This window comes from Pyxicephalus adspersus, chromosome 9, assembly GCF_032062135.1.
Source record: "Pyxicephalus adspersus chromosome 9, UCB_Pads_2.0, whole genome shotgun sequence".
NCBI classification, from domain to species: domain Eukaryota; kingdom Metazoa; phylum Chordata; class Amphibia; order Anura; family Pyxicephalidae; genus Pyxicephalus; species Pyxicephalus adspersus.
The window spans coordinates 44,267,741-44,288,747 of NC_092866.1; the positions used below are offsets into that span (position 1 = coordinate 44,267,741).

The 21,007-nt window shown below is 38.3% G+C and overlaps 2 protein-coding genes across 4 annotated transcripts in view; both read right to left on the reverse strand.

Moving 5' to 3' along the window:
* MRPL23 (mitochondrial ribosomal protein L23) overlaps positions 1-21,007 on the reverse strand; it is a 706,510-nt gene that overhangs the window by 170,842 nt on the left and 514,661 nt on the right. The gene's annotated exons all lie outside the window — the stretch shown is intronic.
* PKP3 (plakophilin 3) overlaps positions 14,224-21,007 on the reverse strand; it is a 63,973-nt gene continuing 57,189 nt past the window's right edge. For 2 of the 3 annotated variants that reach the window (XM_072421743.1, XM_072421741.1), the window contains 6 exons: positions 19,878-20,039; positions 18,797-18,982; positions 18,311-18,464; positions 17,670-17,862; positions 17,308-17,395; positions 14,224-15,984 (listed from right to left, as the gene is read on the reverse strand). In XM_072421743.1, coding sequence (XP_072277844.1) covers positions 15,952-15,984; positions 17,308-17,395; positions 17,670-17,862; positions 18,311-18,464; positions 18,797-18,982; positions 19,878-20,039 — 816 coding nt within the window. In that variant the 3' untranslated portion in view covers positions 14,224-15,951. The remainder of the gene's footprint in view (positions 15,985-17,307; positions 17,396-17,669; positions 17,863-18,310; positions 18,465-18,796; positions 18,983-19,877; positions 20,040-21,007) is intronic. The other variant, XM_072421742.1, reaches the window with a different exon arrangement.

A 21,007-nucleotide genomic window follows, 5' to 3' on the forward strand; every position in this document is an offset into this window, starting at 1 on the left:
TGGAAGACATATTGAGGCTGCCAATACTAGTTGTCCAGCTATCTCTAGTGTCAATAATTTCTTATAGTGTATCTAAAGCCCAAAATTTGTACTAGAAAGTGGAATGAATAGATATGTGTGACTTTAAACTGGGGCATAAAGTCCCACAATAAAAAAAATTATTTTATTGTAGAAGGCAATGTTTATAGCATACTTTACTATCTGTTCACAAAATTCTTTTCCAAGAACACTTAGAATATGTACAGCTCATTGTAGGATACTGGGATATGTGGGGTGTCCCGGTAGCCCCAAGAATGGGGTTCATCATCCCAGTCTGGCCAATCAAGACGGCTGAAGATCCAACACCTAGAAGATTGTAAATTAAAAATTGAGATCTCACAGAGTTCTCAAAGTTTATTTTATTGCAGAAAGCACTGTGCCTGGCTCTTCGGTGACAATGAACATGCCTGGTTGCATTTTTTTATTTGTAAAGTTTAGTTCTGCTTTAATTTTCTGCTGAGCTTTCCTTTGAAAGCCTGCCAGTTGCAGTCATCCCAATGAAGAACTGGCAAATAAATAACCATCTCCCCTAACAGCATGGTTTTTTCAATACCTGTTCTTTCTATTAGCTCAAACCAGCATAGATGTTGATGCCAGTGGTTGGAGATGAATGGCCACAGAACTGCTTCTTCCTGGATACTGGATATGATGCTTAAATTGAACATCAGCAAGTCATCTAGACCTGCGGACGCCAAACGGTGGTCCATGGCTCTGGCCGGTGCGCCCCCAGTGGGTTCAGGAGAAGGGCACACCCACCAGAGCTGCAGACCATGTCTTTCGTACAGATCACAGGCTCAGAGCGGTGGGCAGGTTGTGTTTCTGTCCCAGAGTGGGCAGGTTCTGGCATCATGACGTCACTCTGAGGGAAGTTTCTTCCCTTTGAATGACACACGGGTCCCCTCACATGCACGGTCCAGAGTCCATGAAATTAGTGGTCTGTGATGTCCAAAAGGTTGGGGACCAACTGCAATGAATATTTGTTTTGATATCACAAATATAGAGATCAGTATCAAAAGAGCCACTAAGTGGCAACATTTTAAAAGAGCGGTAAATTAAAAAAAAAAGAAATAGGTATGCTAATCACATAAATCCAGTATGTTGATTACAAAAAGTTTAGCATCTCTCATCTGAAGGCAGGATTTTGGAAGCTGGGGAGAAGAACAGCAGTCTGCCCCTTATCCGATCAAACTTTTAGGCTTATCTGCCATTCCACCTAGCCTTTCATCATCAGGACTGTCATCAGAATTATATGGCCCAAATATTGGTACAGCTATCCCTGGTAGAATAATAAATGCAGTAAGACATGACTTATTGGCCATGTGAAGAGTGTGGATGCCAATCCCAATTTTATGAAGACAGTTATTAGAGAACCAAAGGTTTAAAGGGATTTTGGATGCATCTCAACTGATCCAAAAAATAATGAAAAAAAGAATAAAATGCAAATTCCTTTATTTATTTACCTGTATTTATATAGTGTCCACATATTTGGCTTACAAGGTCCATAGCCATGTCACCAACTGTCCCTCAAAAGGGCTTACGATCTAATATCGCTACCATAGTCACATGTCATTAACACAGCCTAAGGTCATTTTTTTTTTTTTTTTTTGAGGGTAGCCAATTAATCTAACAACATGTTTTTGGGATGTGGGAGGAAAGCAGAGTTCATGAAGTAAACCCACACAAACATGGGTAGAACATTCAAATTGGCCAACATTCGAACCTAGACCTAGCTCTGCAAAAGCAAGAATGCTAACCACTAAGCCAACTGTGTGCTATCCGGTTCTTTCAATAACATATAAATAAATAAATAAAATTAATAAACAAAGTCGGACTTCATTTTAGTGCATTAAATACTGCACCAGTACACTTGCTGTAATATGGCAATCTAAATGCAAGATTGTAAACAAGAACAAACATAAGATTCCAAATAGATATCTTGTAATTGTACAACAGGGTGGTGGAATGACCTTGACTCGTTTCCCTAAGGCTGCGTACACACGTGCCATATTAGTCATTGGAAACGATCCACAACAGATCGTTCGATAATTGTTAACAAAAAAAGTGCACAATGACTGATCAACAAAGCCGACAAACAAGTAATCTTACTGGAAACGAACGTCCGTCCCTGCGGATCTGATTGGGCGATGATCGTTCATAATCTATTGTGTGTACGGTCTTTCAGTGATCATGGATGGTTCTGTGATACACTTTCTCCTGCACATGTCACTTCCTGCATCGTTCAAACGATTGTATCTAGTGCGTACATTATTGGTGGATTATAATTGAACAATCATATCGTTACAGCATGTACAGAATTGTGCAGATCACGATCAATCAAAATAATTGGAAATAATCGTCGATCGTTGGTTTTCAAACGATAATTATTGCAGGTGTGTACCTAGTCTAAAGTCTTGTTCAGTAAAATTGGTACATGTTATAAAATATGGGCACAAAATGAGGAAGCAAAGAGGTGAGTACACCCTTTTTTTAGACAACCAAGACATATGAAAAGTGTTCCTCACAAAAATGGTACAAGGAATTTAAGCTGTTTACGAGCAAACCATTTGGGGAGTGAGATGCCCACAGGGGATGCCCATGGAAAAAAATTAATAATGACTATTGCAGAGAGGTCTGAGTGCCAGGGTGTAATGAGTTGGTCATGCTTGCAGCAGGGCACCTGGTGGGGGCTTGTTCAATTGCTTGAAAATATTGTACCTCCAGATCCTTCCACTACAATGCAGTATGATTACTTGTTAGTTATTTGCAAATCGAAAACAAGGAAAACAGAGACCACTAGCACAACCCAATATTTGACTGATATGGTATGGAAAAATGGTATGGAAAAACAATAACACTTTCAAACTCAATGGGCCTGTTTGATAAAGCTCTCCAAGACTGGAAAAGATAGACTTTCATGGGAAAACCTGGGTGATCCAACAAACTTATATATGGTCCAGGACTGAAAACATTTCAACTGATAGCAAATGATTTTTAGGAATTCCATTTCAAGTTTGCTGGATCACTCAAGGAGATCACTAAGAACCACTTAGATCAGGGATATCCAAACTTTTTGCCAGATTTGGGGAGGTGAAAATGTGTGGGGGCCGACCATTCAGCATATACTCACAGTTAATGTGGGCGTAGCTTTCCCACCCTCCCTCCCCATTTTTTGTTTTTGGTTTCGGGCGATATGAAGGTATAGGGTGTGGTGGCGGTTGAGGTCCTCAGGGGGAGTGTGTTGTTTTTGTTGATATTTATGTTGGGGGGACCCATCTAAGGTATGGAGTTCCCGGTGTCGTAAATTGGTTGGTGGGGGTCTGCACGAGTAAGGGTCATGGCGTTCCCGAGCTGGGTGTATGGGCGGCTGGGAACAATTAGTTGATAAGGTGCAGACCCCAAGGTTTTAGAAGTGGTGGACCCTCAGAGGACCTGCAACTAGGAAATGATAATTCTGAGTTTTACTGCAAGGTTATTTGTTGTTGTTTATGTTGGTTATATTTGTTATATATATATTTTATTTGTTCAGGTAAAATAATTTACATGTTTGTAGTGGTTATGTATATATATTCATATATATATATATATATAGTTATAATTATTAATTTATATATTGTTGTTATTGAAGTTTAAAGATTAAATGGATTTAGTTTGGGGCGAGTTGACCGAGCTATGTCTTGCAGCAGTCATGAACACAATACATTGGATTTATATGTGTAAAAGCAGTATTCATACTATTATATTATACTGTAAAATAAATTTTCATGTAAAACCATGTACGCTTTTAGACACATAAATCCAGACAGAAATGTACCGCTAGGGAGGTTAATGGACATTATTGAACAAAGAGACATACCGGTAGTTGGATGAGTGATTTAGTCTCTGGTCTGGCCCTGATCTGCACTATGCAATAGGAATGGAGAGATGCCAGTGTTCAAATCCAATTCACTTACATACAAACACAGAGATGTTAAATAGGTGTGACTTCATGTTAACACCAAAGATTCTGGATTAACCTTCTGCATAAGGCTTTCCATAGAGTTCCTCAACTTTTTATTCCAGGAACCCAAATGACAAGCTTGCTACCAAAATATCGGCAAACCATTACAAAGAAAAAAAACAGAATAACAATTTTGCAATTACCATAAAAAGCTGGCAGCTGGCAATAGCCTACAATTAAAAAAGGCTCTTCCTGCCCATTCATGAATATTATTTTTTCACAAAATCCACTGTAGTATGACCTAAAAGGGTTAATTAAACATATTAATTAGCACTTTTAGTGCAATTAACCAAAAAGTTGAATCACATTTTAGGTAAATATTTGTAATCTCTATGAATTCCCCCTGGGGAGGAGTTTGTCACTGGGGACTGGAATCTGTGACTGAAAGGGGATCTATGGGTGTCTGCACTGACAGTAGTCTGCACTAAGTGGGGGATCTGCTCCGAGCGGGGAGGGGTCTGCATTGGGGTGTTTATCACTGAGTAAGAGTCTACACTGGGAAGGGAAGTCTATTTAAGAGGGTCCTTTCACTAATCAGGTGGAGCATCAGCACTTTGGGGGCTCTCCACTGCAGAAATGGGGTCTGTCACTGAAAGGGGCATATGCGCTTGAGGGGTGTCATCTTGCACTTGAGGGTCTGTCACTGAGTGTAAGCCTGCCTAGAGGAGGTGAATCTTGCATTAGGAAGGGTATTGATGGGGAGTCTGCACCGGAAGGCTTCTGTCACTAATTAAAAGATGGCACTGGGGGAGGTGTATCGGTCACTGAGGGAAACTCTAGTGCAATTGACCTAAATTTTGAATCAAATTTTGGGTGAATACAATCAAATTTGGGGTAAATATTTGTTAAAAAAGAATGTCTACCAAGTCAACTTGGCTAGTGGTCTGCCACTTGGGCTGATCTGATCTGAAGGGTATCGGCACTGATGGTGGTCTGCACCAAGTGAGGGTTCTGCACTGAGGTTCTGCACTGCATTGGGGTTGTAGAACCCTGCAAGTAAGTGAACTGTAGATATGCTTAGCACTGAAGTCTTACAGTATTTTCAATATAATATGGAACATTGGAACTTGTTGTTCAAGAACAAATTTACCATACAGTGTTAGGAATGGAAAGGAAGAAGAAGGGGCACAGCAGGAAGGAGGGGGCTGTGTTAGGTTTCCTACACCTCCCTGTTCCAGAGAAATCAGGGTTCAGAGAAAGGGAAGTGGACAGTTATGTGTAACAAGGCAGCACATTTAAGTCGAGTTTTTTTACCTGGTAATGTTGATATGTTTTCATAATGACATTTAAAGTGGTGTTATAGCCACCTTAGAATCAAATTTAAGCTCCTGTGCTTTGCCTTCAAATCCCTCCACAGTTATTGTTCCACTTACATTTCTGACATGGTTAAAAAATACTCCTCCTGCCGCTCTCTCCGCTCCTCCAATGATCTACTAATGACTTCCTCACTCATAACCTCATCACACGCATGGTTACAAGACTTCTCTACAGCTGCTCCAACTCTCTGGAATGGTTTTCCTCGTCCTATTCGGCTTGCTCCTACTTTCTGCTCATTTAAAAGAGCGCTCAAAACCCATTATTTCAAACTTGCCTACCCGTCTTCTTCTGTCAATTGAAACCATCACTACTTCCCACCACTACATATCTCACATCCTATTGTGTGTAAATTCCCCACCTACTAGATTGTAAGCTCTTCGGGGCAGGGTCCTCTCCTCCTGTATCACTGTCTGTATTAGTCTGTCATTTGCAATCCCTATTTAATGTACAGCGCTGCGTAATATGTTGGCGCTATATAAATCCTGTTTAATAATGATGTTTAATAAAGTGGAAGACATCACTTGCACCTACATTTTTGTGTACCTAAAGCTATTTCTTCCATGATCTGACTGCATCCTGCCAATTCGGCCTTAGTCCTACTCTAATCCACTTTCTGAAGGTTTGGGATGCTGTTAGGTTCTCTGGAGGCTTCATTTCTGCCCATTTACCCTTCTGAATATTCTCAATTGTCCTCTTTTTCCCCCGAGCTTTGATTCCTAAGGCCACTTTCCAATGGTGGTTGTCTTTCCAATATTTCAAAACTGCTAACGATGCTCCCAAGAAGAGGCAAGAAGAGTTTTGCTGCCTTCAGTTTCATCACTTCGTATCCTTCCTTCTGAAATGTCATCCTTCTCGATTACCTCTCCTTAGTACAATCCTCACTCAACTCCACCAAATCTCCTTCTCAAACTTCCTATAGTGGTGGATGTGTCCAAAAGTGGTAAATTGTGGGTCAGGCTTTATAAATTGATTTGTATCATTGGCAACATTGCTTAAGCCATGGAAGTGCATTGTTTGATCTAAGACTGATTACAATGACAACTCATAGGGGTGTATTTATAATTTATTCCACTGTCAGTTCTCTCTATATTCATTCATAAAATTGCTTTACACATATAGCATTTCCAATGTGACAATAAGCAAATAGATGGCAGAATGAGATATTGTTTTAATAGGCACTGATACTAAAATTGTAGAAATTTAAACACCTGTCAGCGAATTCCAGATGAATTGACAGGAGACTAATCAAAGAGCCCATAATTTAATAAAATTTATACAATATCCATATTTCTGTATGTAATTATTTTCTTTAAAATGGTGTAAATAAAATAATATATTTTAACAATAATTATTGGTGCAACAAATGTTAGTCTCTATGAGGGTGTTGGCCTAAATGTGCTGAATAAGAGGACAACAATAACTGGCCATAATAACTGTAAAAACTGGCAACCCTCAAAAACTTAGAGCATTACTTTCCTGGCGCTGCTGAGTTTTGGGGTCCCCATTCTTTCATCCTAAATTGTGGCACCTCAAAGCACAAAAGTATGTCATATTGATGTCTTTCAGGTGCATATTGATAATAATGATTTCTATCACTACTTAGTATTAATAAGGCTTGTGTGTATTGCCAGTATGGTGAGTTGATTATATTTTCCCAAGTGAGCATATTATTTTTGGCATATGTAAACATAATGTGGTATATCCTTGTGATTTATCCACGCCTGCTGTGCCATTGCAATCACTGGAACTGAAGCACATGGGACATCAATACACATCAGTTTGGAATGTGTTCCACTTTAACGAGTTGTATATGTGTACACATAATATATGCTGCACCTTTACTATAAAAAGTATGAAACATATACAAAACTAAGGTGGCTCCTGTTATTCTTTTAGGCCACTTTTACAGTGACAAGAATGTTTTAATGCTGATGCTTAATGCATCATCTAACCAGTCTGTTCAGCTTCCATTATTTGCTTTGATGTTCTGGTTGATCGGTGTGTATATGTGAATGGAAACATCTCACTTAGAAGAAAGTGGTACTTATGTCTAATAAATACTTGGAGAAAATAAGTTAACACTGAACTCCAAGCTGATCTGTGAACTGGGCCCCAAGCAAGTACCTGATTTTGGCTTGCAATAAGATTTTCAGTTATTGGGCTAGGAAAGAGAAAAGCAGCAAAGAAGCATTTCTACAGGAGAAAACAAATATAGGCTCACAAGTCATAGGCTGGGAATGGACAAGACCTGTGACTGTTACTGAACTGTAGCAAAGACAAAACCAGGTTGGCTTCTCTCCTGCCAGACAGCCCTGTGTACATATTAGGACTGGATGGACAGATATAGAAATCGTTTTGTGCATTTTGTTCCTATAAATAGGTATTATTGGGCAGCACGGTGGCTCAGTGGTAAGCACTCTTTCCTTTGCATCCCCAGGTTCCCCGGTTCAAATCTTGGCCAGGACTTTATCTCCAAGGGGTTTGTATGTCCTCCCTGTGTTAGCATGGGTTTCCTCCTGCTACTCCAGTTACCTCCCAAAAACATAAAGTTAGGGTCAATGATTTTGCCTTAAAAAAGGGCCTTAGATTATGTTAATAACATATGACTATGATAGGGACATTAGATTAGTGATATGACAATGGACTTTCTAAAGCGTTGGCACTATATAAATACAAGCAAAAAAAACATTATATATTCATGTAGTGTGCACTAAGTCCATGACTTTATCAGAGAACACATTCAAAGCAGTGAAAAGAATCCCTTTAGTTACAGTTGGCCTAAACAAATTGTAACCTTATGTACAAACATGTTAAACATTGCATTCAGGGGATAAATACAACTTGATAAACATAATTAAGTATAGATGTGACCTGACTTCCAGAACAAGATTGAAGCATTAGTATAAATTGCTTATTCGACCTTTTATATTGGTTTGACTAGTAAGAGTGTTCTAGTTATAGCAAGCTGTAATACTCAATATGACCACAAGATGGCACTTTAGGACATTAATATGGAATAAAGTTGTAAACTTTACCTTTGTGCAGATTTTCAGGAACAATACAATACAAACTTCACATTTTACAACTGTAGGATAGGTGTTCTCATGTTACTCTTTCCTGTCTGCAGTATTGGCCATATTTGTCCTTTCTTCAGGAACAATAACCAAAGCCTCCAACTAACTTTAGAATGAAATCCATGTTATTCATCCCCCTTAAATATACCTATTTATCTCTGCATAAATACACTTACTAATCTGCCAACACTTTTTTCACTTTACAAGCTTTTATACTCTTCCTTGAAAATATTGCACTGGTAAATTTTAAATAATGATAAAAAAGCAAAATTGCAGAAAAAAATCCAATGTGATTACTAATATATTCTTGTGCTTTATTTGGCACAATCCATGTGATTCATGGGCTGTGTAGGGTTACCCAAATATAATATACTATGCTAGTGTCCCTCTTTGAAGACATGACTAAGTCATGTGACCTTAATACTAAATTAAACTCACCTCCATTCACTCCCACAGCGACCTGTTCTTTTTCCAGGATCAGGATCATTTTGATTGGCCGCGGACGGAATGACATGGCTCATAAGAATTCGCTTAATACAACAATGAGCTATGCTGGGAATGTATATGAACTGTTCTTGCACTACTTGCACATAGTATTGCACATTCTAGAAAAGCTTGCCATAGGCAGATATGTCAGTTTTATTGCAGAAAATATATTGCTTGTCTTTTCTGTAATAAAGGGCTTGCCTCTCATGATTGTTTACAAGTTTAGGTTTTAACCATGTTAATGCTTTTCTGTCCTTTCCTTTCTTTAGTAGTGAACACTTGCATTTATTAGCGCCTAAATCACATATAAAAAAATGTTCCTTCAGCCAGCCATATTGCTTTTTGATTTGCTTTCAAATTGCATGTAGGGATTTCTTCGTTCAACGTATCACACATATTTAGATTTTTTTTTTTCAAATTGATCCAAATATCTATTAAACAGATCAAGGCACCCACACTATACAGTACATACTTTCTCACTGACCATAGGAATGGTGGAAGATAAATATATGTTGGTCATATTTGGGCAGTTAAGGCAGTGGAATGGTCAGGGAATTGATTGAAAAAAATGGGGGAGTTGGGTGAGGTTAAGAATAGGTATAAAGTGCAGGAATGGAAAAGAACTTATTGGAAGTTTGGCTGAGAAAGCTTCCTACACTCCCATCCCCCTTTTTTTGGAGGGATGTTAGTTGTTGGGGTTGTTGAGGTGGGCAGTGGTCTTGTTGGAGGAGAGTGGTGAAGGGGACCCATCTTTGGTGTGTTGTCCTCTAATTTTCTGCAGGAAATAGTAATAACATTTGGGGAGGTCAGGGCTGGTCTGTCGATAGTTGATGTCGGCACCCATCTTAACGTAGTGTGGCTGGGCACCAAAAATATTATTTTTATGGCAAATTATACTATAAACATCTGTGTCAACCAAAGCATTTTTTCCAAATGTTTGCCGATTGTAATATTTAGATAAGGGGGTGTTTGGGATTGGCAAGGCAATTCAGGTCATCAATCTGGGGGGGGGGTAATCTAAACACCCCCGGCCATGTTCATTTAATACAAAAATGAATGTAACATTTATACGACATAACATACGACAATCAGATGGTAGCTAGACTTTTTATAGACATTTGTAGTCATGAAGATTTTTATCGCTATCACACATAGGTGGTTTTTATTTTTCCATTCTTCATTTGGAATATCTAAAGGTATTTCTGTTGTTTTTTCTAAGCTGACATGGATAGCTATAAAATAGGGAGACCGCTATTAAAGCAGAACTAAACCCGCTATACTTGTCTTTTCTTGTTCTGTTGCAGAAGCTGCCATCTTCTTCCTTCTTCTCTTTCCGCCTTGATGCATAGAAAAGTAAGATTGCTTTTTGCAGAAGGGGCACAGGCTGTTCCTCCCTGTAATAAAGCCCTGTCTGATCTAAAATTCAAAAAGTGGTAGTTCAGCGTTAGGGGCAATATCTCGAGTATGCTGCAGCCTTCACTCATTTTGTAAGCGTGTCTAATATTTTTCTATTATCCACATTTATCCTCTGCATAGCTTGCTTGGAGATGATTTCTTTTATTTATTTGTATTTGTAGAATTATTTCCTAGCCCATACAACAAAGAAGATGTCATGTATTTTTTTTAAGGTATTTGTCCAGTGAAGCAGTAACCACTGCCAAACCTGTCACAAAGTTGATTACCTTATTCAGCAAGTTACTTACCTTATCTGGCTGGGTTGAATTGTATTTCAATTTATTATCCCATATGTTGGTAACAACGAATTACTTTGTTATGCATCATACAATATGGGTGAATGGCAGGAATGGGAGATCTTGGTGATACAAAGTCTGGAAACCTGTAGACTAGACACCCAGCCGATGACTTACCACCTGTAGTCTGTCCATTAGCCCCAGGATGTTTGTCATATATCTGGGTGAGCTTCTGTATGTTACTGTAACTTAAGCTACATACACACCTCCAATGGTTCACACCCAATAATCGGCTCAGGGCCGATATCGGACGAGAATCTGGCAGATTCACGGATGATGGTCAACGAATGATCCTAATGCAAGAGAAGGGAGAGAGCAGGCGGCAGGGTGCCACTCCGTCATTCTCCCCCTCCCCTCTACATAGAGCAGAACAGTGCTGTATGTACAGCACCGTTCATGCATCGTGCAGTCTTTTGTCGATGGAAGGATCGTGAAAGATCCTTTCCAACAACAATAATTGCACGTGTGTAAGCAGCTTTAGGTCTCCTAGCACTACAATTATACGAATTTATGATGTTAATAAACACACATTAGAGAAATGTGGGGTAAACTGTGGAAAAAGAATAACCAGCAAAAAAAAGTATTGCTGGAGGAAAAATCAATACTTGTACCTGACATATAATGAGTAACTGATTAGTAAATGAGTAATAGTCTGAGTATAGTATTTCATGGCGACATTCCAAGCAGGATTTCAGAAGCGGATTGTCAGCATTTGGAATGTTTGATTATGTAAATCTATATAACAAGCAAGGCTCAAACGTAATGAGACCCATTAAAGAAAAAATTGGAAGAAAATTTTACGTATTGTCCTATCAGCAATTACCATTCACTTATAATGCAGCTCAGAAACCCAAAAGATGATACCTATACCCAAGTAAGGCAGAGACTGCAGAAAAATAACAAAAACAGCTTTAAGCTTTAACCATCCCTACTACACACTAAGCTTTAAAAACATTGAGATAGACATGATATACTTTATTCTTAGAATTGACTATTTTAGGAGAATGCAGCATTTTATTTAAATAGAAATAAGCAATGCTTTTCAGCCAGTCCTGTACTTTTTGACCACACTACATGTGTGTGTAATGTCTAAATAAAATAGGAGATCCTAAAAGATAGAGATAGAAAAGACATTCCATGTCCTTAACAATATCCAAAGAATGCAGGAAGAGTCTGGTTCACAAAAGTAGGACTTTTAAAGGAATTATAAGAAAAGTTTTTTTAGTGTATTAAAATTTACAAATTTTATGTCAACACATTAAAAATATCTCTTCATACATAAATAATAAAAACTTTGTTACATAATACATGGATTTCCATAAAGACCTCTATAGATGACCCAGGTGAGGGCAGTCCACTAAAAAGAGTTTCGTAGAACTGGGCTGCTTCTTCAGGAATGATTACAAGATCTGGACATAAAATAACAGGGTATCAAGTATTTAATATTTAAGAAAATATTTAAGTCTTACAGAAAAAAAATCTGTAAGAAAAAATAATAAAAAAAAACAAAAAAAACTTACTACTATACTTTTTGTATCAATGGATTAATGACTGCTACATTGATCTAGGAGTACATGTAGAGCACCTCATTTAGTAATCTCGCCAGATCACTGGACCCTAATCCAGCAATGAGATGATTTAGAGTTATTATCTTATAACAAGCCTGAAGTTGAAAATGTAGTATGGGAAATGCAAAACTAAACACAGACATAAAGTTGTTTTAAGTCTCTCTATACAGTGAAGCAGAAGTGTTTAAATCATAAAACTGACACAGTGTAATCCATTTGCTGGTACCAGAGCAATAAGGGGTTAGAGCTGTGGTGCTCAACCAGTTACCCGAGAACCAGTTGGTTTCTGGAAACTGTCCCCTTTAATGAGAAGGCCCTGCATGCACTTTTATTGCAAAGAAAAGCACAATATCATTCAATGAAAAATCACAGTTGCTGAGTGCTGTACTATAAAGTGTATAAGCACCTTTGCATATTATGCCAGGCTCTATCAGGATACGTGATCTCTATGGAGTCTGTATAGTACTGTTATCTCACCATGAGGAACGGTCCATTAGAGCCTACAAGATATGTGGCACTGACCACCAATGATGACGCATTCCTGCCATTGACCACCAGTAATAATTAACTAAAGTCTTTTTATATTGCCAATGACAGTGCTAGATATCTCCCACTTATTACCATTGTTGGAGATGTATTCCTCCCACTGATTATGCTACATTGTTCCTACTGACCACCAATGATGGGTTTACATTCCTACAATGACTACAAGTGATGAGGCAGCTTTCTTCCCATTGACTTCCAATGATAGGGCTGTATTTCTGCCACTGACCACCAGCAATATTGTACTACCAGTGATGGTGCTACATTGTTCCCACTAAATATTATACACCTCCCTCATTGACTGGCAGTGATTGAGCTACATTATTTTATTGACCACTGATAAGTAGACACTTTATTCTGACCGCCAACGATAGGGATTCTCCCTACTGATTACCAGTGATGGAGCTACATTCCTCCATTCACCACAAGCACCATTCTGGTCACTGATCCTAGGACATTTATTAGCTAGGACTAATCTCACAAATAGCTTTTATTTGTATTCCTTTTGACCACAATCTGGCCACCAAAAGACAGTAAACTGGCCATAGTTTAAAACCTTTTGGTAACCTCTAGGTTGGAATCAGTCAGGTTTTCATTGCAGAGATTCCCCTTCTTCCTACCAAGCCTGAAACTAATGTGGAATCTCTAATGAAACCAAGAGCAAAGTGTTAATTGGAGTTGAACTTGATGTATTTGTATGCGAATTTTGTTACCTAAGAAAGGATTGCATTGGCTGAAGCTAAGCTTTCAATTTACATTTTGCTGTATCCTGGAGTGCAGATTAATGAAGTAACAAATCTAAAGCTGCCAAGTTCTGTGTTATGTTATCCATGAATTACAGATACAGGGACAATCTGACTGCATGCAATGAATGACAACAGTCTGGTGGATAAACAAATTAGAAAAAAATCCAAAAAGAAAAAGTGACATTTTCAAGGTACCACAATATAATCTGTATCAGTTAATATGTACACTCTTTTATTACAAACATTTTTTAAATAAAATGTTAAAACCACATAAAAAAAGTCAGTCATTTTCCTCTAGATTTACATATATGTTTCCACTTTGTAGGTGTATTTAGCATAGTGTATACTACTAGTAATACTACTACTACTACTACTACTAATTATTTTCTATATGTTTATCTAAGAGTTTGCTGTACTTGTTTTCATTTCCAGCTAATGTTTTTCTTGGTGTAGTATGGCAGAAAATGGGCAAGAAATCAAATAAAAATAAAAATTATTGCACTTTGTCTTTATGTAACACATCGACAGTCACGTGTTACAGTCGCAGTCTTCACCCCTGGGGATCCCAGTGTAGAACATGTCCCAGCAAAGCCATTCCGTCTATATGGAGATTCCACCTCCGCCCTGGAATGCAAGGGACTGCTCCAATATACGGTTCCCACAGTTAACCATTTCACTCCAGAAAAAGAACACAACACCAACTTCTGAATTGAATTTGTTTTTATTAAGCACCGAAACACTGTGCTATATTTTACAAGAGCCCAGGAAGGGCTAAGGCACATTGAGCAAGTCAGTTAAAGCGCACAAACAGGAATGCTGCCCTGAGAATCAAATCTGCATAGTAATGGATGTATACAGGCCTATTTAGTAATAATGAATGTATACAGGCTTATTTAGTAATAATGGATGTATACAGGCCTATTTAGTATTAATGGATGTATACAGGCTTATTTAGTAATAATGAATGTATACAGGCTTATTTAGTAATAATGGATGTATACCGGCCTATTTAGTAAAAATGGATGTATACAGGCCCATTCAGTAAAAATGGATGTATACAGGCCCATTCAGTAAAAATGGATGTATACAGGCCCATTCAGTAATAATGGATGTATTCAGGCTTATTTAGTAATAATGGATGTATACAGGCTTATTTACTAATAATGGATTTATCCAGGCCTATTTAGTATTAATGGATGTATTCAGCCTTATTTAGTATTAATGGATGTATTCAGCCTTCTTTAGTAATAATGAATGTATACAGGCTTATTTAGTAATAATGGATGTATACAGGCTTATTTATTAAGGCAGTGCTAGGGTGATGTCTTGTAAAAGTTTAGTAACCCACATTAACCAGTTATCTCATTACTGTTGGATATTGTGCTTTTTGACAGCTCTTTGCCTTATTAAGTAAGCCAAATGCAGTGATGCAAAGAGTATTGTGTTCTGTATTATATAGATGCTGGAAAAAAAGCTTTTCAAAGGTCACCACTGTCTTCAAGATACATTTTATTAATTTTCTATTACTCACTCATATTCGTTTTTTTACTCTTTGCATCATATCATAATATAAAGGTTAAATGTGACCTTGTACAGCCTGATCGGTACAATAAATGGAACCTATTAGAGCACTTCTTAAGTGATAAGTGAACAAAGGCATGTAGTGCTTTCCAAGAGGACGATATGGCGGCTTAAAGCTATTAGAAACATTTGTCTTTTCTATTAAAAAAAAACACAATATAGAGACACGGGGATGTTATGCTAAACATTCATCAGTGGTTGACCAATCTATACATAGCAATGTACACATACAGTAGATATGCATTCACACTGGGGACCTACCACCCTAACAATATTTTTATAAAATTCTCTACATAATTGGAATACGGTTTGGCCCTTAAACATTGCATAATTCTTTAGTAAAAAGTGACATCTTTTTGTCAAAGGGCTCAAATAAACTACTGTAAATATACCAGACACACACTATTTCCAAGCAGCATACCTAAGGGTTAAAGAATCATTACTGCCGAGAATGGCCAATACAGCTTTCATGGGATTAAGGTCTAACAATAGGTAGAAAGGCACAGGTTATCGCTTCTGTTATAGTACAAGTATTTGCATTAGATCTACAAACCCAGACACGCACGTTCACCCAGTTTCTGTTTTACATACAATCTTATAGGCTAATTAGAATTTATTTTTCTTCTTTTCCTATTTTCTTACAAAATACAAATCGCACATATGCATAAATCTATTTGATAATCTACCTAGCTACATAAAGGGTCCCCTTTCAGACTCGGCTGTGCCGTGTCTAGAGTGCTCAGGTGTACACAGGAGAGTAGAAGGGGTTAGGGAAGTAGTCCATCTGTCAGTGCTTTATTGATGATCTTCTGTAAGGTGTGGACAACGGCATAAGTGGCCATCTCATCATTAGCTAAGGAAATCCTCTTTCCGGTAGCCCTTCTGTAAAAGAAGAAAAGGGGTTCTGTGAGAAGACATATTTTACTGGAAATGGTAGCATCCCTGTTGCCCTACAGCTATGAGGTCCTGGAATCGGATCATGCCAGATTAACTATATGCTTGAAACATATTCTGCCCATGTGTCTGTATATGCATTCCAGATTTCATTGACAATACTAAAATATACTGCTAGGCTATTTACTGCTATTTACTGTCTGGTAAGTGGTTGATATAAGTCTGTGTAAAGAAGGTACAGTCCACTGGGAATGTTACTAATGGGGAAAATGAAAATGCTGCAAAGTAGGTTGGCAATCGAAAATATAGGTTTAATATAATATCTAGAAACTGAAGCATAGTGTATCCTATTTATTGATCTCTACCAACATCTGATCATTTGTCAACACCCGACACCAGGAAAGCTTGTGATGTGATATGTTCCACACTTTGGACTTGTGTCCATTAGCAAACACAGCTGTATTTAGCATGCATTTGAGATCAGTTTAAAAACTTCTGTGATTATTCTGACCTTCTTTGTATTGGAAGGAAGAAGTTCTGACGAGCAAAAGCCAGTCAATGCATTGACCTGCCTTGACCCTGGCATTTGCCACTAGGACTAGTTAGCTGCAACCATTAGTGCAGCCATCATAAATGAAGTGGAGTGGGGGGGGGTAATCATGGAGTTCATGGTCATGCCCCTTACAGGGTGAAAATAATCACAGGTAAGGGACAGTGAATGGTTGTTTTTCCCATGTCCAGTTGGCACAACCAAGTTTTTTTTTTTTTTTTTGCGTGGCTTAATTCTCCCTTTTCTGTCACCAGTGGGTTGCATAAATTATATTCTGTGCTACCCCTCACTTTTTATGAGAATGAGGAGAAGGAGAGATGCTCTGTAGTCCAGCAGGGAACTCAGGCAACAACGTTGTGTTAGTTTTTAGTGATGCAGAGGCAGTGTTGTTTGCTTGGAATTCTTTATATACTTGCCAATTTGTTTTTTTTTCCCCCAATTTGCCTAAAGATAGGTTTTCCTACCCAGGAGATGACGAATGTCAGGGATGTTGAGGAGTTTATTTTTAAGACAACCTGTATTGAGGGAAAAGAGATGATTGCATTTGCTGACCTACTCCTAAAAATGTAAGTTGTATTCTTGTTTGGCTTCAGTAACTTTTAAGTCACGGTCCTGAACAAAAATTAAAGCATACTGTCCGGCTAGAACTTTCTAAGCACAGGCCTCTTGTAACTTATTTCCTGCACCATAGGAATGTTTTTTTAAAAATGTTACAATGGTTGCTTATTATGGAAGACAACAATGAGACAAAATCTACTTACCGATTTGTAGTCACGATGTAACTTTGTGTATTGCCACATGTTGGTAAGGAGGCTGGAGGCTGCCCGGGAGGCTTTCTCACTGTCTGGACTAAAGGAAAGACACTTATCTTAATGTTGCACTTTCAATTCATTGTAGGTGCTAATCAACTCTTAATTTAATGGCTTCCCATTTCCCATCTTTGAACAAAGCATGATACAAACAAATGGTCTTTTTATTTGTCCTTCATTTATTCAGGCTAAACGTAGATCTAAAGTAAAAAAAAAAAAGAAACTTTTTTCTTACTACTTGTTCTAGTACTGACCCTAGCTTTAAACCATGTCCTGTGACCTAATCTATACCTAGATGTCCGTCCACCACTTACCTATCTCTATTCCTCTTGATGTACATTAGCTTGTTGAGCCCATTGAAGTACACTATATCTCGTGCTGCGATGGGTCCGGCCACAGTCAGGTTATTGAGCACGGCAATAATATTCACAATGACATCGGGAGGAGGACTCTTGTCATTGCTGTCACCAGGCAGCTTCTCCAGAAGATGGCTTACTAGCTTGGTGGCTGTAATAATAAGAACATAATTAGAAAGCATGAAAGACCACATTAGTCCACTTAGATCCTTGTATTGTTTTAATAGTTATTGTAGTGTACGGTTTTAGTAGTTATAGCCTTTTTTTTTTAGAAAAACACCACCAACTCCACTTTGAGGTTCACTTTTACTTTTTAAAGTACAGACTGATAAAATTTGGACAGGATAAAGGTTTTCTGAGCACAGATTTAAATCATGTAATAGTGAGAAAAGGGCTTCTCACTTCACCTCTACTCTACATTTATCATCATTGAAATCAGAAATCATTCAGAACTCTGCCCAAGGCAGACCAACAGGCATGACAACATGTAGCGAGGTTGTTTTAGTACAAGAACGCCATATAATGCATTTACATACTACCAATGATCTCCATTAGGAAAAGGTGAAAACTGATGTAAGAAGAATCTTGTGTGTACTCACACATCTCATCTTTGTTCCTAGCGTGTCTTGACAAGTTGCGTATAAGCCCAGTGAGGGAACGCAGCTGGCTGTGATCTGCAGTCCTCAAACGATCCAGGACGGGGTTTATAATACGTTCTTGCTCCAGTGCCACCTGGCTCATGACGGCTGCCCACTGTTAAAGCACAAACACACACTTTTCATACTGTACAAAATATCCCGTTAGCAGGAGATCTCTCGGCTATTTCTACATCATACCCCATACCATTCATACTTTAAAATCCTCCCCCCATTCCCTACTATATTCTATAGCTTCTAGATAGGTAATATAGGTTTTGCCACAGAATATTGGATCATGTGTTGATAGTTTATGTAATACTACCGCTTGTTAGGGCAATTCCCGTCCACAGTGTGGAAAACACACAAGTTTTTTTTAAGGGTCAGAATCTCACATGATGAGTACTAGTAGTCCTAATAATGGATCCCATAGGTCAGAATTTTACTTACCCTGCGATCTCCGGCTGTAATATTCTGCAGGGCTCCCGCTGCTGCCTCTGTTGTATGTCTGTTCAGCTCACATTGCTGCAGTAGTCGGTTGTATAGATGGACAATCTGTGGATGCCACAGCCACTCCATTCCCTTTGGATCCTTTGACATCTCTGCAAAAGTGGCAAGGTCTGTTCCCTGGTGCTGCTGAGAGAAAGCAAGGTACAATAAGTCTGGGAATAAGCAACAAAGACATGTAAAAAATAAAGATCTCCTGTGAGGGGTACTATTATAAAAGGGCCAGAATACCCAAAAGTACTAATTTTAAGTTTTGCTGGAAGTCAGCCCCTGGTCTACACCTCAGATACACCAACAGCCCGACTGCCAAAGTGGCAATGGATTATATGTGCAATTAATGTATTTGATGTATGGCAATTACCACAAACTCCATTTCCTTGCGCAGACATCCAAAAGTCCAAAGCCTGCTTCTTATTAAAGTTACAATATTTTTTTGTTCTTTTGCTCTGATCCCAGTATTTATATAAAAGTTTGTAAGGGGAGGTAAAGGGAGTGACATAGGAGCTGAGCCAACTGATAATAATTAGACACCTCCGAAAGAGAAGAGGGGTATTGCATGCAAAGAGAAAAGGGGCTATGTTAAGGAACTAATTCTCTGCAGAGCAGTCAACATTTTCCAGCAAATTGAAAGGCAAATTGGAAAGGGTAAATCTTGTATGTAAGCATTTAAAATAGTTATAGCAGTGGTCGCCAACCTTTTCGGACCCATAGACCACAAATTTACTGGCTCCAGACAGCGGAAGTTTCTTCCCGCATAGTGACGTCATGATACCAGAACCCACCCACTCTCCCATCGCTGGCTCAGGGACACAACCCATCCACTGCACGAGATCTGCATGGAAGACATGGTCTGCGGCTCTGGCCGGTGCACTACCCCAGAGGGGTCCTTCTCCTGACCCCGCTCGGAGGCGCACTGGCCAGAGCTGCAGACCACCAAAATTTTGTGTTTTTTAAGTTGGCGACCCCTGTTTTATAGTATATTGTATGAAAAAAAATATCCAACAATAAGATTTATAGAAATTACCTCTTTCAGTTTGCGGCTCTGAGGGGTGAAACAACCCACAGCGTCCCCTGCTGCAGTGCGCCCTCGCTGGGATCCTTCCAGCCTTTGCAACGTAGATGGTGGCAACTCATCATATAGCCGGTAGGACAGGTTTCTCAGCACACATACTGCATTTTCAACGCTCTATAAAAGGTATATAGATAAAGATATATTTCCTAGAAATGGTTTCCTTTTGCATCAAATCAATGCCAATTTCTATAATAATAATAATAATAATATTTGTTACAAAGCCATGCCTTGGTGATTAGGATTATTTACTCATTATGCCTGTTTAGGGCAGCAACCCTTCTAAAATATTTTATTTTTCTAGGACTGGAGACAGCATGGACTGGGAACTACAGACAAGGTAATTGTCTGTAGTTCCCAGTTCTCACTATTTTATTTAATTGTACCTCTTTAGTACATTACATTTTAAGCAAACCATTACAATCTAGATAATACATTTAATACAACATCTAAATTTATGTTCCACAAATGGTTGAACTTTATGGATTTATGTTTTTTCTTCAACCTGACCTACTATGTAACTATGTAAACTTTAGGATAGTATCATTGTTGTGAGTTAGACTTATGTGTATCCAAAAGATTTCTGGGAATTACTTTTTTCATAAAACTTCCTATGTTTGCAGTCCTGTGTTTCTAGAGACCCTAAATAACCTAAAAGTAAACTAGTAGACTTTTGAATATTCTAGTACAGCTCACTAAATAACACAGTCAAGGAAAAAGGTGAAAATTGGCACATTCGATTTATTACCTAATTTAAATCTTTTAACCCTTTATAGTCATTTTGTCCATGTAGTCTTTTGTAAAACATTTTGAATATTTTGGAAGGAAATTGAAAAATTTGATAGCATAATTTGAAACCAGCACATAGTTGCTCTATAACTGCCAAATACCATAACACAATAGTGTGACTTTTGAAGAATGTAGCAGATTAGGTACAAAAGTCATAGTTCAATTTTCATTTCAGGTAGATATTTTTTTTTCCACGTTTCACAGAAAGGAGACACAGCTGTTTTTGCAAACATGCAACTGCAAAAATGCCAACTGGTTCTCTCAATTCCATTGGTTAGCAGAGTGTCTGACCTGTT